Raw genomic sequence first — 16,562 nt, forward strand, 5'->3', positions numbered from 1 at the left:
GTTCTTCAGAGTTTAGATTCTACCTGCCCCAACATACTTGACTAATTTCTAGTAATCCTGAATATGCTGATTAGCTGGATCAGGGGTATTTGGTTAGGGTTGGAGCATGATGGTAGCTCTCCAGGATCAGGGTTGTCTACCAATGTTCCAAAGCAGGGGTTCTCAACTCTCCTCCTTAAGGTCCACTTTCCTGCAGGATTAATAGAAAGTTATAGAAAGCTAAGTTTGATAAAGGTTGAAGCTAAACTCTGCAGGAAAGTGGATCTTGAGGCCAGAGTTGAGAACCCCTGCTATAAATGTTACATCTCTAAATGACACATATAGCAAACCCCAGGCAGATGTTTTATTATTATTATTATTATTATTATTATTATTATTTTGCGCAGATGATCGAAGTGGGCTGCTCTTGGCAAAGATGTTACACTGTGGATCCAACTCTTTGTCAATATTCAAATCTCTGGATATCTGATACTAGTGCAATCCTTAGACATTGCAAATATGAACTTTTGGTCTTTACTACAAAATTGTTGCTTGGGTTCATTTTCTGCAGAACATCACCACAGTGAGGGTCAATATCACAGATGTCAATGACAATGCTCCAGTTTTCAGCTCTGATACCTACAGCAAAAGCATTCTGATTAAAGACGCCAAGGTTGGAGATGTGCTGCTGACGCTCTCGGCCACAGATAAAGATGCTGGAAGCAACGCACTTATTAGCTACAGGTAAGCTTAAGACTAAACTTCCATTTCTTTAGGATCAATAATATGAAGGCAAAACCATGAACTCACTTCCCTACATGACACCTTTAAGACTGAATATTATGTTTCTGTAGTTTCTCTGAAGACTCCTCAGTGGTTGCACTGGATGCTGAAACAGGAAACATCACTTTGACCTCTGACCTTAGCAGGGTCACAGAAGACACACTGCTAATGCTTACTGCTATAGCGACCGATCATGGAACACCACCAGAATCTGCTGAAGGTTTGGGCTTGGTTTGCATAATTCCTTTAGTGAATATTGTGTTAAAACAATGCAGATAATGTGTGCAAATAAACATTTCTTATTGGGAACCATTAATTCCCCCTTTATTATTCAAACCTGATCAGATAAACATGTCAAGATTAACATATGTCTTCTTTCTGTAGCGGAAGTGTTGATCTACTTCAAAATTGACTCTTTCACTGAGAGTGTGGCTTTTGAAAGCTCCTCCTACAAATTCACAATAAAGGAGAATGAACCTGAGGCCTCAATAGTGGGCAAGGTCAAGGCATTAACAGGTAATCCACTGGTTACGATCAGATATAACATGAAGTCACACGAGGATGTCTTCTCTGTGGATGGTGAGGGAACCATAAAAGCTCTCAGACCGCTGGACAAGGAGGAAGTGGAGTGGTACTTCCTCACAGTAGAGGCCATAGACTCCAGCACTCCTCCAAACACTGCAGAGACAACGGTACTATTCTTACTTCAAAATTAAGGCCAGAAAAAAACTATACACAAGTAGGCAGTTTATGTTAATGCATAATGTATTTTGTTACAAGTATAAAATTTACGTTAATGCTTGCTGTGTCCCTCATTAAAGCAACACTGGGATTGCAATTTGCATTGCATTTGCATTCTGGCACATTTCAAAATGCAGTGACACAAGCTTGTGCAGCTAGAAGTGTTTGGTCCACATACTTACCATGAGTATATTTCTGCCCTAAGTCTTATACTTCAAGCATGTCAAAGGCAAAGTTTCTCTTCTTAAACGAAAGCTGGCACAAATAATTTGATTTTCTTTCTCTCACAATCTTCAGGTCAACGTTCAGGCTGAGAATGTGAATGAGGCTCCTGTGTTTGACAATGAAATATATGAAGCAGAAATTTTCAATATCTCTCCATACAAATTCCCTATAGTGAATGTCCAGGTAAGTGTGGCTGGGCATAGATATCAGTTATAAATGCAATGAATGTGCTCAGATCTATTTTATAATTAGTGGTTTTCACTAAGGCAAACATTACTGTTATTGTTGCTATTGCTCATACTAAAGGGCCAGTGATTTGTTTAAACCAGGGGTTCCCAAACACATTCCTGGAGCCTCCCCAACACTGCACATTTTGCATGTATCCTTTGTCTGACACACCCATTTCAGGTCTTGGAGTCTTGACTAATGAGTTGAAGATCTGATTCAGGTGTGTTTGATTAAGAAGACATGGAAAACATGCAGTGTTGGGGAGGCTCCAGGAATGTGTTTGGGAACCCCTGGTTTAAACCCTTAACCCTAAGTGCTACATTTCATTATCCCTTGTAACTCATCCCATGCCATCTGTGCTACGGACATGAATGATTCATTCCTCAAATCATGAGTCTTATTGAGGAGATATGTGCTGGTATTTTTCAAAGTGATCAGACTTACTTTTTTCTTTCCTGGCATATAAAAATTTGATGTCTGAAATGTTTCTCCCCCAAAGCAGATGAGCCACTTTAAAAAAAAAAAAAAAAAAAAAAGAAGAAGAAGAAGTTCAGTGGGGTTTTATTTAGAACCCTAGGATTCTTTAGAACTTTAAAGAATTTTATGCCAAAAGGGTTTTTCATAAGGAGAAATGTCTTAAATGATTGAACAATACTTTCATGATTAATGGGTTATTTCACATTTTTCTAGTGATAAAGTATATTTACAAACTGTTTAATTCATAAATTAAAAATTAATCAAAACTAAATCCATAAAATGATCCCATGATGGGAACCCATAAAAAGTGCTTGACAGAACCTTTTAAGATTCTATATAGAACATTTTCTTCTAAGAGTGCTATCTGTCAAATAGTTTTTCTATCTATCTGTAAAATACTACTAAGCAGTGAACCTGAAAATACATAACAAACCTCAGAACTGTATAATTCAGGGATATCAATAGACTAGATTTATTAATCACAATAGATTTTGTAGTAAAAGTGGTTGAAATGTGGTAATGTGTCCCTCAGGCATGGGACCCTGATGTGGGCGAGAGCTCAGAACTGCAGTATTCCCTGCAGGAGTCCACAACTCTGCTGGATGTGGAGGCAAACACTGGTCAGATCTACGTACTGGATGCATCTAGCTTTGGAGACAGTCTGTTCACCTTTCATGTTAAAGCCACTGATAAACATGGACTGTTCACAACTACAACAGTACAGGTGAGCAGAAACAGAGTGATTTTGGGTGACTGTTTTAAATGACCAATGGCATTTTGATTGAGAACAGAGCAGTCAATGCAAAGATTGAGTTATCGTGTTTGCCACTTACAGATCAAAGTGAAAGAAAGTGTACTTGACAGCATAATCTCCCTAAACCAGCCTGTACACATAGTGGAGAAGAAGATACCAGAGATGGAAGAGTGAGTAATCTCTGTTCATTATTGAAATGTGTTATTGAGATTGAACAGGAGCATTTCTGTTTGTGAAGTGTTAATGTGTGTTGAGCTAAGAGTGTAAGTGGAAACGTTTAAGGAACAATTACCCCAAAAATACATTTAAAAATGAATTATTCTACTCGCCCTCATGGCATTCCTAACCTTTGTGTTCTGCTGTGTTTTCACTGAAAAACAAAAGAAACTGTTCATACAGTTCTTTTTTCACACAAAAAAGTAGTCCATATGACGGATGGGCTGCATTTCCAAGTTTTTTTTAAGTCATTTTGTGTGCAGAACAGACTGAAATTTATACCATTATTTATTGAAAAGCTTCCCCTCTAGTGAGCTGTTCAGTCAGGGTATTGCATTAAATAACCGGATCGATCAACAAAACATTGTTTTAAGCCAATTCAGTTTTTTTTTCTGTTTTACAAACTGGACTGAATTGGTACTTCTTGCTACCTCTTCTTAATTTTATTTTTATGTTTATGTTTATACACCATCTGATGGTATGTTTTTTTTTTTTTTCTCAGATCCATGGAGAAAGTTTTAGGCTGGGCTGTGAAAATCCTCAGTGTGAGAGCCGAGAATGGGAATGAGATGCGCACCATTCTCAGAGAATCTACAGACAAAACTTACGTCAGTTTCATTGCCATGGACTCCAGTGGAGCTGCCATCCAAGCCACAGAGGTCAAAGAGTAAGTTGAACTAATATCTGTTTATTTAGACTATTCTAATGTGAAAGCTGATGTGGAAATGTGTAAGTGGCATGTTTACAATAAATACAGTTATAATGGTTTGTGCTGATAGCCTTGTGGTCAGTGCTCTGACAATGTTCCAGTTTTTAAATCAGTTCTGTCATGACAATTCTGGGTAAATTGGTATGGTAATAGAGATTGGCATGGTAATGGATATGGCAATGGTATACATGTGATACTGGGTGACAAAAGAAGCTGCTGCATCAGCAGATGTGCATATATCTGCACAATGATGACACAGACAGGAGACAGGAAGGGATAGGAAAAAATAACCCTCCAAAACAGCAGATCTATTGCCAAGACATATGTACAGTTTCTCAGCGACAGCAGAACTCAGTGTCTAATCAGGAACTATTGTGTTTTCAAAGTTACGAGCAACTACAACATCCACACTTTTGGTGCATAGATTCGTAAAAGCCACTACCACCACCAGATGTTTCGACCATTTGTTTTTGAGTCTTGCTACAAACAATGAGTAAAACGTCTTGTTTCCCTGAGTGTGTTGTGCGTGCTGTTCTTAGCATGAAAGCTAGTTTTGTATTGTTCCTTCACTTGATATTCTGACAATATTTACATTGTATTTTTGCTGAAATACTATCACCTTTCTGGTTATAAAGACAGTGATGTGGTTTATTTTGTGCTCAATGCTGCTAGTTTTTCATCAGTTGTCACGTTAGAAATGTAAACATATCCATTTGCTGCATCCAATTTATTTTTAAAAAGTTGTTTACATTCTTTATTGTAGTACTGGCTGTAAAGTTTCCTAACCAGTGAATGACACATGATGTAATCCAATAACGTCGTCTCGCTTCTGGTTTGTGCACGTTCATGTATTTTAGAGGAGGCGTGGCTTTGGACAGCGATTTGCAGTTAGGGTGGGAATGTACGCTTTCAATGCTAGCAGGCTTAAGTTAGCATTTCCAAGAACACCTACTGCACCTTTAAGCATAGCTAAAGAAAACATTACCCTTGAAATAAAAGAACGTGTCATTTTTTTCTTTTTCTTTTACTTTAACCTTCTCATCCATAGCTTAAACAGAGTATACTCACAGAGATAAAAACAGACCATTTGCTGCTGCATAGACACAACTGCATAACGCTCCAACTTATGCATAGTAAATCACCCCACAAGACTATAAACAGACGCGTAGTTTAACTGTATTGATTGTTCTTTAAGTGTGACTCAGACACAAGCATCTGAATCAACCACACACATTTATCATAGCTAATAAAACATTGCTCTGGAAATAAATGAATGCATCATTAAAGTTATACCGCTAAATATGTGAACACAGTTTAAACTGTTTTCATATCTGTGCTAACAGCATATAAAACAGCGATGACATACAATAGACCGCTGCTGCTGCATGCAGTAAACACTGCTGCTATATGCTTCAGTGATTCACTCATGCAACAGTTGACTTGACGCTAGTTTACAACGTTTCTAACATAAAGCTAGTTTAAAACTTGTAAAGATTGCTCCATTCAGGAAATTAATAACCGGACCACATAATATGCGCAGAGATGTGGAATATAACATCAATCACTTATCTTAGAACAGCAACACTACCGGTATTTGATTGAATGTTGGGCCACAGCTCATCAACAACAACCAATCAGCTGTGCTATGTAGATAATGATGTGATCGCTACCAAGTGAGTTAGACCTATCAGCCTGTGCCATCTAGAGTTTCATGCCAGAACTAGGTAATTAAATTTTGATCAGTTATAAAGTTCATCAGAGATCTGAATACATTCATTTTTATTTTAACTCTGACTGCCCACAAGACTATTGGTTTGCCAACCATGTTCGTGTAAGGATACCAGTAAGGGATTTGAATTATGTGACAATTGCGAGTGCTACAATTGCATGATCGCACATACATGTAACATCACAATACACAGAAATGTATCCACCTTGAAAAGTATTCCTCATCAAAATTATGATTTATAAAGGTTTACAAATCAAAAATATACTGTACTGTGCAAAACACTGTATAGCAGTACTGCATACAGTATAATTGAATACTTGAATACTTTTGTTAAGTGCATTAACAAAAATATACAGTGGGGAAAATAATTATTTGATCCCTTGCTGATTTTTTAAGTTTGCCCACTTACAAAGAAACGAGGAGTCTATAATTTTTATGGTAGGTTTATTTTAATGGATAGAGACAGAATGATCCCCTACCAACCAGCAAGAATTCTGCCTCCTACCGTTTATGTGCCCATGTCGAACACAGATATCCAAAGAACACCTGTCCAAAGAATCTGTATCTGCCATTCAAACCTCTCCACCACCATGGGCAAGACAAAAGAGCTGTCAAAGGACATCAGGGACAAGATTGTAGACCTGCACAAGGCTGGAATGGGCTACAAGACCATCAGCAAGAAGCTTGGTGAGAAGGAGACAGCTGTTGGTGCGATTATTCGGAAATGGAAGAAATACAGGATAACCATCAATCTCGCCTCATGGGGTAAGGATGATGATGAGAAAGGTGAGGGATCAGCCCAGAACTACACAGGAGGAGCTTGTAAATGATCTCAAGGCAGTTGGGACCACAGTCACCGAGAAAACCATTGGTAACACACTACGCCGCAATGGATCGAAATCCTGCAGTGCCCACAAGGTCCCCCTGCTCAAAAAGGCACATGTACAGGCCCATCTGAAGTTTGCCAATGAACATCTAAATGATTCAGAAAAGGCTTGGGAGAAAGTGCTGTGGCCAGGTGAGACCAAAATTTAGCTCTTTGGCATCAACTCAACTCGCCGTGTTTGGAGGGAGAGAAATGCTGACTATGAACCCAAGAACACCATCCCTACAGTCAAGCATGGAGGTGGAAACATTTTGCTTTGGGAGTGTTTCTCTGCTAAGGGTACAGGACAACTTCACCGCATTGAGGGGCCGATGAACGGGGCCATGTACCATAAAATCTTGAACGAGAACCTCCTTCCTTCAGCCAGAACACTGAAGATGGGTTGTGGATGGGTCTTCCAGCATGACAATGACCCAAAACATTCCGCCAAGGCAACAAAGGAGTGGCTCAAAAATAAGCACATTAAAGTCATGGAGTGGCCTAGCCAGTCTCCAGACCTTAATCCTATAGAAAATCTGTGGAGGAAGATGAAATTACGAGTTGCCAAGCGACAGCCAAGAAACCTTAAGGATTTAGAGAGGATCTGTAAAGAGGAGTGGACCAAAATCCCTCCTGAGATGTGTGCAAACCTGGTGACCAACTACAAGAAGCGTCTTACCTCTGTGCTTGCCAACAAGTTCTAAGTCATGTTTTGCTTGGGGATCAAATACTTATTTCACTCACTGAAATGCAAATCAATTTATAACCTTTATATAATGTGTTTTTTTTTTCTGGCTTTTTTGTTTGATATTCTGTCTCTAACCATTAAAATAAACCTACCGTAAAAATATAGACCCCTTATTTCTTTATAAGTGGGCAAACTAACAAAATCAGCAGGGGATCAAATCATTATTCTCCCCACTGTAAGCTCTGTATATGAAAAATTATTGTATGTGCATTAATAAAATATAGTTACATTTCAGTCTGCTAGCCTGAATTACATCTATTGTAAATAATTAGGATGAGAGTTTTATGGGCAGCATCTGAATTATGTTCACTCCCACAGGAAACTGAACACTGAGCTCAAAGTTTTAACATCTGAACTGGAGAAGGTTTTTGGTCTTGGTTTGGAAATCAAAGTGGAGGACAGTTCTGGAAACACTGAAGATCCCAGTCAAACAGTTATAATTGTTCTAGGTGTTCTGCTAGCTATAAGCATTGTGACTTTATTGCCGACAATTATCCATCTTGTCAAGTAAGTTATTACTGGCGATGTAATTTCATGTCTGTCGGTCTGTCGGTCTGTCTGTCTGTCTGTCTGTCTGTCTGTCGGTCTGTCGGTCTGTCGGTCTGTCGGTCTGTCTGTCGGTCTGTCGGTCTGTCTGTCTGTCGGTCGGTCGACGAATTAGGATCTTGCTAGAGATGCCAATCTACTTTGAGTGTAAACTAAACAAGCCAATGCACATGTAATAATTGAATTCAGCTGCTCTGCCTTGCAGCGTGGGTATAAATGAGCAAGCACATGTCAGCTTTTCGCTTCGGAGCCGAGCTGTTCTTATTTTTGACTGCTCTGCACCTACAAAGAAGGTTTATTCTCCGAGCTAGTTCTGTGGGAGAAACCTCTTTTCTGGCAGTTGCCGTGTTCTCCAGCTGACTACAACAAACAGCTGTTTTCACAGCTATCGAGTGAGCGCCTTCAATGAGTTGCTGTTCATTCAGCTGTGAGTGAGAGCACACTAACAGGCTGCACTATTCCCTGTCAGTGTTGTGTTGGCCGGTTCCCCTGTGTGCTTCAGCACTAAAAAAAAGAGTGTTTATTCCTAAAAGAGCTTACACGGGTATGAGTTTGTGTCTTTTAAAGATGACATTCCACCTGTGTGTTTCTGGAAGCGGTCATTACCTGGCGCCGATGGATGGTTACGATCACTGTCTCACATGTCTGGGCGTTAAGCACGCTGAGATGGCGCTCGTGGAGTCATGTTCCCACTGCAGGAGCATGGCCATCTCAGAGTTGTGGTCACGGCTCCAATAGCTCAAAAGAGGTGGGGTTCCCGTGCCTCTGCCTCGATCTAGTTCTTGTTCTGGTGGAAACCAGGCGAGGGCTACTTCAGGCAGTAGCATGGATGACCTGAGGATTACAATGAGGAACAAACCAAAGGTTCCTCCCCCAACTTGCACTCCGCAGCCAGTGGAGCTGCCGGTGGAGTGTGCTGGACCATCTGCACAATGTGTACCAGCCTTATACCTTATGCTGCTCCCCTGATGACCAGATTGTTATATCGAAGGGTGAGCCAGATCTCTCGGGGTTGATGATTCTGGATAGTGATGACTGGATATGACTGAATAGTGATGATGACTGGATAGTGGACGCCATCACCTTTGCTTACCAAGGCGTTGCTCTCTCAGGTTGCGAGCTCACTCTATTCAAAGTGTGGCATCCTCCTGGGTGCTGGCACGTGGCACCTCGCTGACGGGCTAGAGCTGCAGGCTGGGCGACACCTAACACGTTCGCTAGATTCTATAGCTTTCGTGTTGAGCCGGTATCCTCCTGTGTTCTCACCTCAAACGGGTAGTGGCACTGAGAGGCCCTGGCCTAGTGTTGGCTTGCTGCGCCTTAATGTGCTTATATTACTCCAGAGGGCAAACCCTATTGAGCTCCTCCATAACCCTCTGCAGCCGGACATGGCAGAGCCTCCAGCGCCAGGCCTTTCATCCGCTGTATCCTTGAGAACCGGCGTTAGGCTGGGTGCCCATATGCAGTGGCCTTGAGGGGATCCCATATGTGTATTTCCAAGGTTCAGCTCCTAATCGGAAGCTCATGTCTTTCCCTTGGCAGAGCCCGCTCTGCTGTCTCTGTCTGGTAATAGCCTCCTCCCATTGGGTCAGAGCCACCTCAGAGACTTCCATATGTGGTACCGCCCTACAGGGTTAGTCCATGTGTGTATTTTCCACTTAGATCCTCCAGTGGAGGATGTGGCCTCCGCAGTGTTCAGTTTTCTTATGGAAAGGGCACCTCCCAGCTGTCCCACCCCGCAGAGGTACGAAGGGATTATGAGGCTTATGCAGGGTACTGGAAGTGCAGCACCTATGGTGTTTTGGGTGGGATCCCAATTCGTCTGTCTATCTCCGATGGGTGTCCGGGTCACCTGCTCAGCTCCTCAACGAAAACCTGACATGCGCTTGCACCTGCTGCTCATTTATACCTGCGCTGCGAGGCAGAGCAGCTGAATGCAATTATCGTATGCGAATGTGCATTGGCTCATTTTGTTTACACTCAAAGTAGATTAGCCTCTCTAGTGAGATCACAATTCGTCGGTCTATCTCTGACGAAACGTCTCCATTCCGTCCTTCAAGGAATGAGGGTTACGTACGTAACTGAAACGTTCACCTGCAGTGATGTAATACCAGTTATCTTTATTGTGATAAGATGACATTTCATGTTGACTGTACATTGCTCATGTTTTAGGGGTAATTTTTTCACAGTGAAAAAAAATATGTTTGGTGAAGTATAATACATATTTTTCTTGCCTCAGGAAAAAGAAAAAAAGGAGAAACAGTATTGACAACCTTACTAACTTTAACACGTAAGTGCCAAAATATTGTTAAAGAACTTGGGCCGTATTCACAAAACGTTTTTTATCTTACCACTAAGAGTTCTCCTAAATGGCAGTAAAATTTCTTAAGTAAGACTTTACCAACTTTTACTAAGGAATAGAGAGAAGTCTTAAGCTAAGAGAAAGGGCGGGGCTGACCTCGTTGCTATGGATGATGTCAACATGTTTACTAACTATGCACACAGTGATTGGCTGAAGGGGGATGGGTCTTTGTCAGTTATTTAATTATAGAAATATTGTAGAAGGAGGTATTGTGTTGCCATATTCAAATAAATATTTTAAAATAAAAATGTTCCCCCATATTCAAATAAATATTTTAAAATGTAGGCTAATTAAACAAGTGTATGTTCAGCTAATTTTCAGCCTCTTATATGTCTGCGTCTCGAGAGATTGCAGAATTCAAATGACAAATTATGTTTTATAAACAAATTTCGGGAAGAGCAAATGGTTCAAATGGTCTAATCATAGGGTGACCAGATTTCTCATGGTGGAATACAGGATGGGATGGACAGACACCCCTCTTTCAACCACATATTCACATATTTCATTGATATGAGAAATTTTATTTCATGATAATGATATATATCATTAAGCTATTTTAATTTTTTATATACAAAATAACAAAGAATCAAATTACAAACAAATACGACAGAGTTCCAAATTAAATAAACTATGTTTTCAGCTAGGCTACAGTAGGTTTATTTAACATTTATGCATTTATTTAACATCTTTTGTTGTGTGATTAACATTAATGACACAGACAGGTATTTTATAGGCTGCTGTCCCTTTAAAACCGAATGCTAGAATTCACTGACACATATCCGGTTTTCACCGAGCTGTATATATTCACTTAAGCCATAATCGACTGTATTTATGTGAGATACTCCACATGATGGCCATTTTGACAACTGTTCCTGTATTTGACCATGCATCTGTGACCCCATAGTATGCGCTGTAGTGGCGTTAGGGTTAGGGCAAGGACTATAGATACAGAAAGAAGGTTTACTCCTATTAGTTATGAATGGGAGAAACTGCAACGCGCAATATGGTGGAAAACGTCCCGTCCTCTAAGTAAAAGAGCCAATCGTTGATTCATAAAGTCATTGTGTCACTGCAGCTGCCGTTAAAGCTCCAGTTCCCACAGAAACCTGAGACTTTTGTTTAGGACTGCACATGTGCATTGGCTCGTTGTGCCTGAAAAGTAAGCTTTTTTAATGCTATTTGAGCATAAGAAACAACATTTATGGAACAGTTAATTTCAGATTTTATTGAAATGTTATTTAATTGTGAGTTCGCCACATAGTTTTTGAGATTTCAGGATTCCTCCTTTCAAATAGATAGGACTTAGTCTTGGATGCCTGAAATTGCTGCCCGGTGGCGTTGCAAATATGGCTGCTGAGTGAACAGACTTTCCTTGAAAGGGACTTTGGGTTAGGGTTAGAATTAGAATTGGGATTAGGAGTAGGTTGGATTAGCTCAATACAGCGCCTACTAGGGTCACATAATTCGGTGGGTCACAAAATTTTGCACAACACCGGAACTCAAACTCAAATCACGCGAGCTGCCCAAAAGTCTATCAGCGCAGACGATAGGACATTATTTTCAAATTGATCGCAATGTTTTATCCTCCATCATTCAATGCATTTGCCTGTACATAAACCATAAATGTCATTGCAGAATAAAATCTATTTTTTATTTATTATTCATTATTTATTAAGAAAAGGCTTTATCGCCTATTGCCTCAATTGTGTACAGTGTCTTTGGGTGGATTGCTGAAGCAGATTGCCAGCAACAGCCATTTTAAGATTGTTTGTGATTTGGTTTCAGTGAATTAGGAGTCCTCTTGACTACCCCTAACTTTTCACAGATTTAGGAGCTGGTAATAAAAATTTAGGAGTCCTAAAATTAGGACTGACACGTCCATTATTTTTTAGAGTTTCTCCTAATTTGGCAAGTTAGGAGCTACTTTTAGCCTTAAGATGTTTTGTGAATACAGCCCCTGATAATCAGTTAAACTCATTTGTGAAAAGATTGTTCTCAAATACAAAATCTGCATCAGTTACCATGTTTTTATCTGCATTAGTTTGTTCTGAGATGTTTGACTAAACATGTTTCTTCTTTTGTTAACAGAAACCCAGAATCCATAGAGGTAAAGCACCTTGAAGTAACGACAAACTCATAATTCATTAAGTACAATTTTCACTAAACATGGAATCTAAATTCTTATTTATAATTTTGTCCTATGTGTCCAGTGTGTTTCCCAGGTTGATGTTAGTGACAGATGACAATGACATTATTACCTGAGAAAGAAACAGCATCTCGGGCCTCTGAAAACTCCCTGATGGATCAAAGCTCCTCACTTCTTCTCAGTAGTGCACAAGACTTCATGAACTTATGTCTTGGTTATGACACTTTTACAGCCCTAATCCTAAACTTGAGATGCCTTTGTAGGCAGCATTTTAAGGGTTGAGTTCCCAACATGGAGGAAACAGCATAAGTATCAGGATCAGCTGTCATGTGACTCACAATGACATACTCAAGTCACAACATACACAACACAGGGAATTCCCTTCAAAGAGGCGAGCATCACTCTGCTCCACTCATTACATATTACTGTCTCATAAGTAACTGTATGGATCACCAGACATGAAGCCAGACACATTACTGACACTTTATTCTGAATTGGAGTGTTTCTTTTTTAAAGCAGAATTCATACTGTAAAATACTGTTAAGACAGATGTAGCAGTCCTGTAGTGCAAAAAGGAGAGCATGTGCTTGCAACGCCACAGTCAGTGGATTGATTCCCAAGAAATACAAGAACCAAATGTGTAAATGTAAATAAATGTTTGTTTGTTTTTTTCCAAATATAGCCTCTGTGTCTTTAATTCACATTTGGCATTTGGTAAACAAACATCAAAATGTGTTATATTAGGGATATAAATTAGTAACATTTTCAGGTATCTTGTCAAATAAACTCTAAAATTACTTCCTTGAACTGACCATCGCATTTACCTTCAATAACAGTCTCATAAAAGGTCCCTTAATGAAGGAATTTGGTTTGTTAATGTTGATTAGGCTTGGGTAGGAGATACACATATCTCTATGTAGAACTAAAAGTTTTTTTTCTCTCTTTTCTTTTTTTTATGTACACAGTACAAAGACACTTTTATTGACCATTAGTCCTAGAGGGAAACAGCACATGCAGTAGCACCCTCTGCAGGTCAGGCGGAGCAGAGTGCGTCGATCACCTGCGTTCACGTACATAGTATACACCTGTACCAATTTGTTAGGCTATACTTGTGTAAAAACTGAAGTATTGTTTGGGTTTGACAAGCCATTCTCACATAATGTGTTCTTGCGTTAAAAGACGCAAGACGCAGCAAAGTGAAATGAAAAAAAAAAAAACTGAGACATGTTTTTAAAAGTAAAAACTAAGGTGAACTAACCCTTTCATTTCCATGATGGCGGGGGGCCAGAGCTTTTTTTGAGCGCAAGCGGACGGAGGTAATAATAATATCATGATATGAGTCCTTTAGCAAGCAATTTAGTATTTTGTTATTTTATTTTCCTGCAGGTAGGATGAGGTCTTGAGATGGAGTTTGTGGTGGGACTTGAAGTGGAGCAATAAGTTGTGTTTTGTGGTGGATTTGTAAGCCTCTCACACACTGAACACCAGCAGAAACAGAGCAAAATCTTCATCTCTCTCTGTTCTGATCTCTGCAGATAAAACACAGGAAAGTGAAAGCATGGATAAATGGAAACTTTGGTCTCATCAAGCATATCTAGTTGCAGTTCGCTAGTTTATGTAGATTACTATTATAATCCAATGGCCATCCCAGATTGAGTTCTTTGGTTTAGTAGAGAGCTCATTTATTAGAAACTAGCAGGTAAAACACACATTCACATAAAATAACTCACTGATTCAGACTGTAGTCTTTCTGTCTATACCTTTATAGCAAAAGGATGAAAATAATGAATTTGTTAAAATATTATTTTTTATTTTACATAGCACATTCATTTTGAGCTCAAAACCTGCAATCAAATAGCAGAAATTCATGTGCCGAATGATTAAATGTATTGAAAAAACACTAAGGAATATTTTTGTATGAGATTTAAAATCAGTGAGTTTTTTTCATATTCTATTTTCTGGCAGTTGAACATACTTTATATAAAAGAAAAATAATAGCACACTTCTCAACAAGCTGCATGTCATGTGCCTCCGTAGTCTATTTGTGTGTATTGCTAAAGTAAAGCATATTGGTGTAACATTGAAGTTTCACTTCCAAATCTTTTGTTATATAAAATATATTAAGTTAAGATAAGATAAGATATAATCCTGTTGTTTATTGTCCAAAGGTTTCCAGTAAGCTGTTGTGCAGCAGTAATCAGACAGACTCCAGATAATGACTTAGAATATGCTTTAATCATGGCCGAGAGGATATTAATCAGAGAGGCAAAAAGAATACAACCGTTTATATAGGATAGGTACATGGCAAGGGTAACATGACTAATTACATCATTTTCTCTAATATGATTGGTTCTTCATATGTATAATTCAGCAAACCCTTCTCTGTTACTAGGTTAAAGCAAAGCTGGATTTCTTGATTACTTCAACTTGTTACTCAATCACGAGGTTATATATTTAGACAGCTATTTAGTCTTGTCCGTCTGTGGAGACTAAAATTTTATTGTTTAATGTTATTTTCAGTATTATTATTCTTTATTAGTATTCATAATATGTTCCACTGATGCAAAGGTTTTCCTATGATGTATACAGTACATCGACTGTAATATAGTATATATAAGGAATGAGAAGAAATGAGGGTTGTGCAAGCATGACATTCTATTTTAAACATAAACAACATGTTTCTCTATCTTGTAAGGAAATTGTAAGTTCCTTTGGTCAGTAGTATATAACGTCCAAATTTAGTGTACTGCCTCAGAGAGGACAGAGAAGAGCTGGGCAAGAGACCATCTCAGTAAATTGTCTTTCTCTCCTATGTCTTGACATAATAATAAATAAGAGATCTCTTGGCAAAATGACTGGTGTTGCTTCTGTGATTCAACCATAATGGGGACAACTTTAGCCCAAGTGCTGGGGACCTTTAGTCTTCAAATATAAATGTTAATCCTGAAAATCCCTTTCCAGAAAATCCCTCCCACATCACTCCATTATTGGCCTCTATGAAGCACCTTTGATACCTGTTTATACCAGAGAATAACTGTTTATGACATACAATAAAGAACAGATCAGAGAGAGATTTTACAGGGATAGTTGTTCACTTCCTTCACAGACTTTGAATTATGGAAAAATGGATATATTCTATATTTTATTTATTCTTGCTTGTCTGCATGTCCACAGTGTAAGGAGTGCTATTGGTAAGTCAAATTTATAGATACATTTTAGATAAGAGGCTTTGCTGAACTTCGCTGACATGACGCTGTTGTTTATCAAAAATACATAAATGAATATCTATCTATCTATCTATCTATCTATCTATCTATCTATCTATCTATCTATCTATCTATACCTTGACGAGCGAAGTTGTTCTAAGTAGTTTTAAACATACGATCCTTCATCCCTTATTGAAAAAACTTTCGCAACCTTTCTTAGATCAAACAGTACATAACATACTATTTGTTCAAAAAGTTTAATCCGGATCAGAACAATCTAAATCCCATTATTTGCTATCCAGGATCAGGCAATCCATTTTGCTTTTGTCCCAGTCTTAAAAACCAACATAGGATTGGATCACCCTGATCCAGATATACACTTTTTAGATGACCAAATCTGGATTACCAGTGCTCCAAACAGGACTACTGTACATTTCATAATGTAGGCTGCTAGCTATGTAAAGAACAAGAAGAGAAGAGCATTTCAGAACAATTTTTAAACTGCTTAATTTGTCTTGTTTTTCAATATATTGTGTGACATTGTGTGTGCTGTTTAATTTACTGAAACCAATGACTTGCTGTTGTTTAAGGTGACTCAGAGATAAACTGTGCGACTGGAACTAATACCTATTTAGCGAGTATCCAGGAGGGATATGAAGGTGAGAAATGTTCACAAGACTTAACAAACTGAATACAAATAGTCCACAATATTAGATTCAGATTTACAAGTAACAATTTTTATTGGATTAATATAAAAATATATGTTTTTTTTAAATAATATTTTATATAAAATTTTATTTTTATTACAATTTTATTACGATTTTCAATCGCTTTGGCACATTTGTCAA

General features: G+C 38.7%; 1 protein-coding gene across 8 annotated transcripts in view; it reads left to right on the forward strand.

Annotated features, from left to right (window-relative positions):
• The window catches only part of LOC127513524 (protocadherin Fat 4-like), a 97,902-nt gene that overhangs the window by 11,771 nt on the left and 69,569 nt on the right, over positions 1-16,562 (forward strand). The window contains exons 1-2 of one of the 8 annotated variants that reach the window (XM_051895406.1): positions 15,576-15,699; positions 16,305-16,373. The exons of the other annotated variants lie outside the window; for them this stretch is intronic. Coding sequence (XP_051751366.1) covers positions 15,633-15,699; positions 16,305-16,373 — 136 coding nt within the window. The 5' untranslated portion in view covers positions 15,576-15,632. Of the gene's footprint in view, positions 1-15,575; positions 15,700-16,304; positions 16,374-16,562 lie in introns of those variants that run through there. 8 annotated transcript variants of the gene reach the window in all.

Source organism: Ctenopharyngodon idella, chromosome 1 (genome assembly GCF_019924925.1).
Source record: "Ctenopharyngodon idella isolate HZGC_01 chromosome 1, HZGC01, whole genome shotgun sequence".
Classification (NCBI taxonomy): Eukaryota; Metazoa; Chordata; class Actinopteri; order Cypriniformes; family Xenocyprididae; genus Ctenopharyngodon; species Ctenopharyngodon idella.